This window comes from Oncorhynchus gorbuscha, unplaced genomic scaffold (assembly GCF_021184085.1).
Source record: "Oncorhynchus gorbuscha isolate QuinsamMale2020 ecotype Even-year unplaced genomic scaffold, OgorEven_v1.0 Un_scaffold_748, whole genome shotgun sequence".
NCBI classification, from domain to species: domain Eukaryota; kingdom Metazoa; phylum Chordata; class Actinopteri; order Salmoniformes; family Salmonidae; genus Oncorhynchus; species Oncorhynchus gorbuscha.
Genome location: NW_025745791.1, coordinates 91019 through 102407, shown reverse-complemented (window position 1 = coordinate 102407; position 11389 = coordinate 91019). Strand labels below are relative to the sequence as shown.

The window sequence follows — 11389 nt, the reverse complement described above, 5'->3', positions numbered from 1 at the left end:
CACCTGTCAGGTGGATGGATTATCTTGGCAAAGGAGAAATGCTCACTAACAGGGACGTAAACACATTTGTGCACAACATTTGAGAAATAAGCTCTTTGTGCGTGTGGAACATCTATGGGATCAGGAACGTTCAGAAGACCAGTTGTTTGCTGGAGATGACACTTACATATACAATCCTTTGTTGATTCTGCAGATGTGATTTTTGTGTTTCTGTCAAACAGAAGGTGGTGTGTGTGTGGAGAGGGGGGGGGCAATAAACCCAATCTATTAGTAACTAGTAGATGGTCACTGCTGTAGTTGTGTTAGCTCTACAGAATCTCAATTTAGTATTTGCTCAACCATTTCAAAAACTGAAGAAACAAAATAATGTTTGGTTAAAAATCTTTATTTTAAATGTTTATTTCAAGGTCTCACAAATTCCATATTTCTATAAAAGATTTCTCATCCCTCTGCTATCGTTGCAACATGCCTAACACCTGCTCAAAGCATGTTATTTTGTCATGTGAAAGACCAAAACCCCCAAGGACGCCTCTGGAACAAATGTTTCTGTGATCATCTCTGCATTGCAATCGTGCATTAATTCAACGTCACTGTGTATCAACTTCACTGTGTATCAACCTCACTGTGTATCAACCTCACTGTGTATCAACCTCACTGTGTATCAACCTCACTGTGTATCAACCTCACTGTGTATCAACCTCAATGTCCTCTCAGTCATAATATCGGAATTTGAAAAAGGAATGATATGCAGTCATGGTGGAGAGGGAAATGAAACCTCACTGGACGGTTGTAGGACACGCTGCCAACCAATAACAGCCCTGAATAGCAGTTTCCAGTGGAGAGCTGAAACGATCACTGTGTGACGAGTCAATCTACAGCACATGGAAGCCTGGGCCCACAAAGGGTTTCAGAGGACTCATTTCAACAGACAAACTGTTGTCTATAGGGATAGTTCACCTGAATGTCATCATTTTCTTCAGCTTGCAAGGTTGTCGTCGGGCCAGGGAGTGTCTACAACCACAAATAGTAGGTTATTATTACTTTGCTAAAGCAACCACAGACACATTTCAGCGTCGCTATCGACTACCCCCAGGCGTGGTTTTACGCAGAGTTCATTTTGGCACGCAATTTAGTTAAAGCTAAAACAAGTGAAACTGAGGTTATCGATACCAATCTTAGCCGGTGGGAGCTGTAGGAAAGGAACCGAATCCGAACTGTTGTTACAGTCAATCACAAAAACAAAACAGAAAATTGATCAAATACAGATTTTGATTGAACCAACCCTTTAAAAGTGACCCCATGGAGTGCAGTGCAAAGGAGCCCAGGTTGTGTCTCAAGGTCTTAAAAACACTGGGAGGGTGGATGCACCTCAATAGTGGAATGCAGTTTCATCTCATCTTTCACCTGCTCTAATGTAAAAGAGGTGGAGAGGAGAAAGAAAAGAACCCTCCACCGTCCTGACCTGTCCACTCAGGATAAGAGGAGACGAGGAGATCATTCTTTAGACTATTGAAACACACCCAGGGTCTCTCTGGCCTCAGCATCACCAATAGTCAGGCCCTCCAGGAATTGACAGTGATTTTTTTTGTGGAATTTTCTGAGAGAAAAAAAAACAAGCTTTATTTTGCTACTGCAATTCTGCATAGCGATATACGATGATTTTGTACAATTGGTCTGGAAAATACACTGACGAGGGAAAAGTTTTGTCGTGTGGCTTGAATGAACTATATTACGCAGTAAATGTGAGGGGATTGGTTGAAATTGCAAGCTCTCTTTTTGTACTGCGGTGATGGGTACATTTTTATGCAATAATATTGCGACGATTTGACTGCTTTATTCGGAGAGTGCGGTGATTGGTCAAATTTGCAAGCCCTCACATAATATGCAGGGAATTGTTGATTTAGCAAAAGAAAATGATTGGAGGAACTGAATAACGACAAATGAGGACAGAACTATCGCTATGGGCGGAGCGCGGGAGGGGGCGTGTTCAGCAGGACGCAACGTTTCGGGAACGTTCAGATAGAAATATGCCACGTAGAACAAACATGCTTCTCTCTGACGTGTAGATTCAGGAATCATGTCGACTCCAATAGTGGCGTAACCATCTGCAACATTCGAGAACGTTTGACAACTGAACGTGGCCCAGGACTCTCAGCAGCCATTTTGATTGGTCTGGAGATACTCTTGGTGCAGTTTCTCCTGGGCCTCGTGGAGTTTCCGCAGCTTCTTGGTCTGTCCCTTACTGAGATCCTTCCCCTCCACGTCATGTGTGGGGAAACCCTGTTGGAGCAGTACAGGTCTGTTAAAAACACTCGATGTTCAATAGAGCCTCGTAGCCACTCCAGATATCAAGGAGGTTTACAGTTGTTGGATATTTACCGTCTCATCAAAGCTGGAATACTTGTCGGTCTCAGAGCGGAACATATCGCACGGGGAGATTTTCATCTTCGCAAGTTTGGCCAACTGTGATGAAACAACCATGAACAGAGACGCATCAATATACCTGCAACTAGACATGAGGCTGGTAACATCAGTATTACTGCTCTCAGATCAGTTAGCAGAGGGGACACATCAATATACCTGCATCTAGACATGAGGCTGGTAACATCAGTATTACTGCTCTCAGATCAGTTAGCAGAGGGGACACATCAATATACCTGCATCTAGACATGAGGCTGGTAACATCAGTATTACTGCTCTCAGATCAGTTAGCAGAGGGGACACATCAATATACCTGCATCTAGACATGAGGCTGGTAACATCAGTATTACTGCTCTCAGATCAGTTAGCAGAGGGGACACATCAATATACCTACATCTAGGACAGGAGGCTGGTAACATTATTACTGCTCTCAGATCAGTTAGTGGAGGACTCGGAAGACAGTGGTCCTGCCATAGATAAAGGACTCTCCCATTGAGGGACTTCCAGCAGAGATGAGTCCTCCTCTATCCATCTCGATGGTCCTACTAACCTCCTGCTCCTGCTTCTTCTTGGCAGCCTCCTCTTTCTTGTTCTTCTTCTCGTCCTCCATCTTCTTTTTCTCATTCCTCTCCCTCAGCAGGGTCTCTTTGTCCACCAGCTTCACCACAGTGGGAAGGCCTGACAATGACAAGACAACACAGCCAGTCATCACTGTGGCTGCTACTAGTTTTTGCTGATCTATGGAGTGTGTGTGTGTGTGTGTGTGTGTACATATTGTGGTCAGTGCATTTACCTTCATGGTCTTCTAGACGCACCCCCAGCTCAGGTAAGGTGTCATTACGGACCACGTCACACAGCTGTAGAACCTCTGTCACTGAGAACACAGACAGAGAGAGAACACAGACAGAGAGAGAACACAGACAGAGAAGAACACAGACAGAGAGAGAACACAGACAGAGAGAGAAGAACACAGAGAGAGAGAACACAGACAGAGAGAGAACAGAGACAGAGAGAGAACACAGACAGAGAGAGAACACAGAGAGAACACAGACAGAGAGAGAACACAGACAGAGAGAGAACACAGACCGAGAGAGAACACAGAGAGAGAACACAGACAGAGAGAGAACACAGAGAGAACACAGACAGTCAGAACACGTCTACAAGCCTCACATTTCTAGCAGCAGGCAACTGTGTTCAATTATTAGTATTTTTGTTGAATAACTTGGGAGGGAGGAAGTATTTACCATTCTGTTCTCTGGCAATTTTGCGAACAGATTCTCTGAAGTCTGACAGCACCTTCAGATAGGGCATCACTGTGGTCTCCATCTGCAAGCAGCCTCAGTTAGCTTGACTAGAAACATCCACAGAATCACAACGTCTACGAGAACACGGATATAATGACAACAATATGATTCATTTTAACATCCAAAGTACCTTAGTCATACATACATGCATATGGGTGATCCCGGGAATCACACCCTCTATCCTGACATGGCAAACACCACTACCAACTGAGCAACAGAGGACCACTACCAACTGAGCAACAGAGGACCACTACCAACTGAGCAACAGAGGACCACTACCAACTGAGCAACAGAGGACCACTACCAACTGAGCAACAGAGGACCACTACCAACTGAGCAACAGAGGACCACTATCAACTGAGCAACAGAGGACCACTACCAACTGAGCAACAGAGGACCACTACCAACTGAGCAACAGAGGACCACTACCAACTGAGCAACAGAGGACCACTACCAACTGAGCAACAGAGGACCACTACCAACTGAGCAACAGAGGACCACTACCAACTGAGCAACAGAGGACCACTACCAACTGAGCAACAGAGGACCACTACCAACTGAGCAACAGAGGACCACTACCAACTGAGCAACAGAGGACCACTACCAACTGAGCAACAGAGGACCACTACCAACTGAGCAACAGAGGACCACTACCAACTGAGCAACAGAGGACCACTACCAACTGAGCAACAGAGGACCACTACCAACTGAGCAACAGAGGACCACTACCAACTGAGCAACAGAGGACCACTACCAACTGAGCAACAGAGGACCACTACCAACTGAGCAACAGAGGACCACTACCAACTGAGCAACAGAGGACCACTACCAACTGAGCAACAGAGGACCACTACCAACTGAGCAACAGAGGACCACTACCAACTGAGCAACAGAGGACCACTACCAACTGAGCAACAGAGGACCACTACCAACTGAGCAACAGAGGACCACTACCAACTGAGCAACAGAGGACCACTACCAACTGAGCAACAGAGGACCACTACCAACTGAGCAACAGAGGACCACTACCAACTGAGCAACAGAGGACCACTACAAACTGAGCAACAGAGGACCACTACCAACTGAGCAACAGAGGACCACTACCAACTGAGCAAGAGGACCACTACCAACTGAGGAGAGATGGTGGTGGCCAATCCCAACAGTAGATCATGTTGAAAGCACCTCGACTGCCGAGAAGCAGCCTGGTATCTCCAAGGCAATACTTACATCCACATGGTGACCATCTCCTCCTACTGGGAATCCAATAGCAGCCTGGTATCTCCAAGGCAATACTTACATCCACATGGTGACCATCTCCTCCCACTGGGAATCCAATAGCAGCCTGGTATCTCCAGGGCAATACTTACATCCACATGGTGACCATCTCCTCCCACTGGGAATCCAATAGCAGCCTGGTATCTCCAGGGCAATACTTACATCCACATGGTGACCATCTCCTCCCACTGGGAATCCAATAGCAGCCTGGTATCTCCAGGGCAATACTTACATCCACATGGTGACCATCTCCTCCCACTGGGAATCCAATAGCAGCCTGGTATCTCCAGGGCAATACTTACATCCACATGGTGACCATCTCCTCCCACTGGGAATCCAATAGCAGCCTGGTATCTCCAGGGCAATACTTAGAACATCCACATGGTGACCATCTCCTCCCACTGGGAATCCAATAGCAGCCTGGTATCTCCAGGGCAATACTTACATCCACATGGTGACCATCTCCTCCCACTGGGAATCCAATAGCAGCCTGGTATCTCCAGGGCAATACTTACATCCACATGGTGACCATCTCCTCCCACTGGGAATCCAATAGCAGCCTGGTATCTCCAGGGCAATACTGGTGACCATCTTGTCCCACTGGAAACTCCAATATGGTATCTCCAGGGCACCATCACTGGTGACCATCTCCAGGGCAATCCCACATGGTGAATCTCAATAGCAGCCTGGTATCTCCAGGGCAATACTTACATCCACATGGTGACCATCTCCTCCCACTGGGAATCCAATAGGCTCGGTCCCTTCGATGGCCCCAAAGGTCTACAGCACAGACAGGGTTAGAGAACTTCATCAGAACAAAGGGATGTGGTCTCCTGATAAGTACAAGGGACTGAATAGGTTTCTATCTTAGCTATAGTGGTGTAAATATCACGTGACCCCAGTTTTCACTTCCTACATCGCCGCTTCTCGTTTGTAATACTGAATGTGTTCACGAGATCTATGTGATGTCACCGTTGTTTAGTCATGACCTTCAAAATGGGTTCATCTGGAACAGCCACCTTCAGCTCTGGTCCAATTTGTATGTCGCTCTGGATAAGAGCGTCTGCTAAATGACTTAAATGTAAATGTAAATGTCTTGAATTTGTCCAATAGAAACTCATTTTGGTGGCAACAACATTTTGCAACAGTGTGCAATGAATGAATACACCCCCTGGTGTGCTGCACAAGCTCTCCCTCACCTTGAGCATGTCAGTCAGGTAGAGAGCGATGCTCTTCATCAGCATGCGGTTGGGCTGCAGCTTGGAGCTCTTCCTACTGGCTATGTAGGTGTTGCTCTGGGTTACCAGCACCCTCATCTCCTCCATGGTGCTGCGCGTGTCCACGTTGTCACACAGCGCCGCGTGGACTGCTGCCTTCCTCTCATAGAAACTACAGACAGGGACAATGGAGGAGTGGGCGGGGTTTACTCTCATAGAAACTACAGACAGGGACAGTGGAGGAGTGGGCGGGGTTTACTCATAGAAACTACAGACAGGGACAGTGGAGGAGTGGGCGGAGTTTACTCTCATAGAAACTACAGACAGGGACAGTGGAGGAGTGGGCGGGGTTTACTCATAGAAACTACAGACAGGGACAGTGGAGGAGTGGGCGGGGTTTACTCTCATAGAAACTACAGACAGGGACAGTGGAGGAGTGGGCGGGGTTTACTCTCATAGAAGCTAGACAGACAGGGACAATTCTAGTGGGGGTTTCCTCTAGTTTACACATGGAGCTGCCACCTGGGGGGAGTCATTTCGGACCGGATGATTAAGTGGTACATTGTGTGAGTACTCCCTCACACCTGCAACACAGGTTCGTCATAAAACATGACATTACATGGAATGACTAATGACTACTAAGGTCATATCAGAACTCTTTACCAAAATCCTGTTATGAAGCTTGAAGCCTTCAGATGTTTCGAAACAAAGTCGTATCGATTATTAACACCAGGCTTGTGACTTCTCACCTCTCGTTGAGTTCCATCTCTGCTGCCTCCCACTTCTCAAACTGTCCGGTGACGTCACAGGGAGCTCGCAGAATGTCTTTGACGTTGAGGAAAAACTCCTGTTGAGGAGAGGAAGAGGACTAAATGAAAACCTCCTGTTGAGGAGAGGAAGAGGACTAAATGAAAACCTCCTGTGGAGGAGAGGAAGAGGACTAAATGAAAACCTCCTGTTGAGGAGAGGAAGAGGACTAAATGAAAACCTCCTGTTGAGGAGAGGAAGAGGACTAAATGAAAACCTCCTGTTGAGGAGAGGAAGAGGACTAAATGAAAACCTCCTGTTGAGGAGAGGAAGAGGACTAAATGAAAACCTCCTGTTGAGGAGAGGAAGAGGACTAAATGAAAACCTCCTGTTGAGGAGAGGAAGAGGACTAAATGAAAACCTCCTGTTGAGGAGAGGAAGAGGACTAAATGAAAACCTCCTGTTGAGGAGAGGAAAATGAGGACTAAATGAAAACCTCCTGTTGAGGAGAGGAAGAGGACTAAATGAAAACCTCCTGTGGAGGAGAGGAAGAGGACTAAATGAAAACCTCCTGTGGAGGAGAGGAAGAGGACTAAATGAAAACCTCCTGTGGAGGAGAGGAAGAGGACTAAATGAAAACCTCCTGTGGAGGAGAGGAAGAGGACTAAATGAAAACCTCCTGTGGAGGAGAGGAAGAGGACTAAATGAAAACCTCCTGTGGAGGAGAGGAAGAGGACTAAATGAAAACCTCCTGTTGAGGAGAGGAAGAGGACTAACTGAAAAAGTCCCCTTGTGGTCAGCGGACTCAAACAGGTGCACTTTGAGTCCTCCGAGCCGGAGAGTAGAAGAAAAACAAACAATTTAATGAAAATAAATACTCCGACAATTTCATGAAAATAAATACTCCGACACTAACACGCTAAGACACTAACAGCTCCTGTACACTTCCAGTCTGCAGACAGGGACAATGGAGGAGTTGGCGATGGTCCTATCAGAGCCGGCGCCAGAATGAATCAGTTGGACAGGCATTTGGAGGAGCTGTTTCACTCAGATGCCTGTTAGCGCCCATCACTCAAATAAATAATTAATATTGAAATATATTATTTAGACGGTAGCAAGGAGGTACGGTAGGGAGGAGGTACGGTAGCGAGGAGGTACGGTAGCGAGGAGGTACGGTAGCGAGGAGGTACGGTAGCGAGGAGGTACGGTAGGAGGAGGTACGGTAGGGAGGAGGTACGGTAGGGAGGAGGTACGGTAGGGAGGAGGTACGGTAGGGAGGAGGTACGGTAGGGAGGAGGTACGGTAGGGAGGAGGTACGGTAGGGAGGAGGTACGGTAGGAGGGTACGGTAGGGAGGTACGGTAGGAAGGAGGTACGGTAGGGAGGAGGTACGGTAGGGAGGAGGTACGGTAGGGAGGAGGTACGGTAGGGAGGAGGTACGGTAGGAAGGAGGTACGGTAGGGAGGAGGTACGGTAGGGAGGAGGTACGGTAGGGAGGAGGTACGGTAGGAAGGAGGTACGGTAGGGAGGAGGTACGGTAGGGAGGAGGTACGGTAGGAAGGAGGTAGGGGGAGGAGGTACGGTAGGGAGGAGGTACGGTAGGGAGGAGGTACGGTAGGGAGGAGGTACGGTAGGGAGGAGGTACGGTAGGAAGGAGGTACGGTAGGGAGGAGGTACGGTAGGGAGGAGGTACGGTAGGGAGGAGGTACGGTAGGGAGGAGGTACGGTAGGGAGGAGGTACGGTAGGGAGGAGGTACGGTAGGAAGGAGGTACGGTAGGGAGGAGGTACGGTAGGAAGGAGGTACGGTAGGGAGGAGGTACGGTAGGAAGGAGGTACGGTAGGGAGGAGGTACGGTAGGAAGGAGGTACGGTAGGAAGGAGGTACGGTAGGAAGGAGGTACGGTAGGAAGGAGGTACGGTAGGGAGGAGGTACGGTAGGAAGGAGGTACGGTAGTGTGGGCCAAGCCCCCTAAGACCTGCCCATAACGCAGGCCCTGGGCTCCAGAAACTACCTTCAAACTACACACAGATACATAAAAGGACTTAGATGCCAAAATGTTGACCTACCCGTTTAAGACTATAGAGAAGTACCTCTGGGCTATATGATCACTTACATTCAGGAATTTCTCGTAGTGGACAGCCGACTCCATGGTGTTGGAGGAGTAGTCCAGGGTGTCCTTCCAGGAATGCATCAGGAAGGCTAGACGGAGCTGCCGAGCTGAGGGGAACACACAGAGAACAGCTGTTAGCTTGCACACAGACGCCACACACACACAGACGCCACACACACACAGACGCCACACACACACACACACACACACACACACACACACACACACACACACACACACACACACACACACACACACACACACACACACACACACACACACACACACACACACAGCTATGGTTTTAATGGCTACTGAGAAGTTTCTTCACCTGTGTTCTTCGCCAGGGCATCCTTGATGGTGATGAAGTTCTTGAGAGATTTGGACATCTTGCAGCCTGCGATGGTCAGGTGACCAGTGTGCAGGAAGTAGCGAACCCAGTGGTCATTCTCAAAGTAAGCCTGCATGGACAGGTATCCTGCTTGTTATTCAACTTGAATACTACGTTTACATTTCAGTTCCCTACCCTTCTCCCCCGAAGTGTACACTCCTTCACTTGCCCTTGTGGACTTTGCTGCTACTATAGGCCAATGCTTTAAATTCCTAGAGGGGGAGTGAACAAGTGCACACTTAGAGTGCACAAACAGACCACTGTCCATGTCATAGAAACAGACCACTGTCCACGTCATAGAAACAGACCACTGTCCACACTGTCATAGAAACAGACCACTGTCCACACTGTCCATAGAAACAGACCACTGTCCACACTGTCCATGTCATAGAAACAGACCACTGTCCACACTGTCCACGTCATAGAAACAGACCACTGTCCACACTGTCCACATAGAAACAGACCACTGTCCATGTCATAGAAACAGACCACTGTCCACGTCATAGAAACAGACCACTGTCCACACTGTCCATGTCATAGAAACAGACCACTGTCCACACTGTCCATGTCATAGAAACAGACCACTGTCCACGTCATAGAAACAGACCACTGTCCACGTCATAGAAACAGACCACTGTCCACGTCATAGAAACAGACCACTGTCCACGTCATAGAAACAGACCACTGTCCACGTCATAGAAACAGACCACTGTCCACGTCATAGAAACAGACCACTGTCCACGTCATAGAAACAGACCACTGTCCACTGTCCACGTAGAAACAGACCACTGTCCACGATAGAAACAGACCACTGTCCACGTCATAGAAACAGACCACTGTCCACACTGTCCACGTCATAGAAACAGACCACTGTCCACGTCATAGAAACAGACCACTGTCCACGTCATAGAAACAGACCACTGTCCACGTCATAGAAACAGACCACTGTCCACGTCATAGAAACAGACCACTGTCCACACTGTCCACGTCATAGAAACAGACCACTGTCCACACTGTCCATGTCATAGAAACAGACCACTGTCCACACCATAGAAACAGACCACTGTCCACGTCATAGAAACAGACCACTGTCCACGTCATAGAAACAGACCACTGTCCACACTGTCCATGTCATAGAAACAGACCACTGTCCACACTGTCCATGTCATAGAAACAGACCACTGTCCACACTGTCCATGTCATAGAAACAGACCACTGTCCACGTCATAGAAACAGACCACTGTCCACACTGTCCACGTCATAGAAACAGACCACTGTCCACACTGTCCATGTCATAGAAACAGATCACTGTCCACGTCATAGAAACAGACCACTGTCCACACTGTCCATGTCATAGAAACAGACCACTGTCCATGTCATAGAAACCGATCGCTCGAGACGAAACCCTTACCTCCGACTGAGCCAACTCATTATCGTGATGGGGGAATCGGAGGTCAAACCCTCCCCCGTGGATGTCCATGGACTCTCCCAAGATGGAACCAGCCATAGCGGAACATTCGATATGCCAGCCAGGCCGTCCCTTTCCCCAGGGTGAGTCCCAGGACGGCTCCCCCGGCTTAGAGGCCTTCCACAGGGCAAAGTCATTCTGCGACCTCTTCTCACTGAGCTGGTCTGCTGAGACACTCAGATCTCCTGCAGGACACAGAGGACGACCAATAACTCACATACATTGTAGCACTTTGTGTTTTTTTAAAAGCTCTTTATAAATGATTGATATTATTACCCTCTCCCTCCTGCAGAGCTTTCATGTCCCCGACCGCCTCAGGTACCAGCTTGCCGTACGCGTGCTTCTGGCTGCTGGCAAACTTGGCTGTGTCAAAATAAACTGAACCGTTGGACTCGTACCTGCAGACGGGAAAATCAAAAGAACCCGACAGAGACAGAAGGATGAACTGAGAGTTGT

The 11389-nt window shown here is 48.2% G+C and overlaps 1 protein-coding gene across 1 annotated transcript; it reads right to left on the bottom strand.

Moving 5' to 3' along the window:
* Positions 1 to 369: 369 nt before the first annotated feature.
* On the bottom strand, positions 370 to 11345 carry cars1 (cysteinyl-tRNA synthetase 1; the record flags this gene model as incomplete). The annotated part of the gene is made up of 12 exons (XM_046335436.1): positions 370 to 2280; positions 2380 to 2463; positions 2972 to 3099; positions 3215 to 3295; positions 3666 to 3747; positions 5712 to 5780; positions 6200 to 6389; positions 6967 to 7064; positions 9078 to 9181; positions 9406 to 9535; positions 10877 to 11118; positions 11210 to 11345. Coding segments are annotated over 12 exons (1473 nt in total), but the record flags the coding sequence as incomplete, so codon positions are not given.
* Between the last annotated feature and the right edge of the window lie 44 nt (positions 11346 to 11389).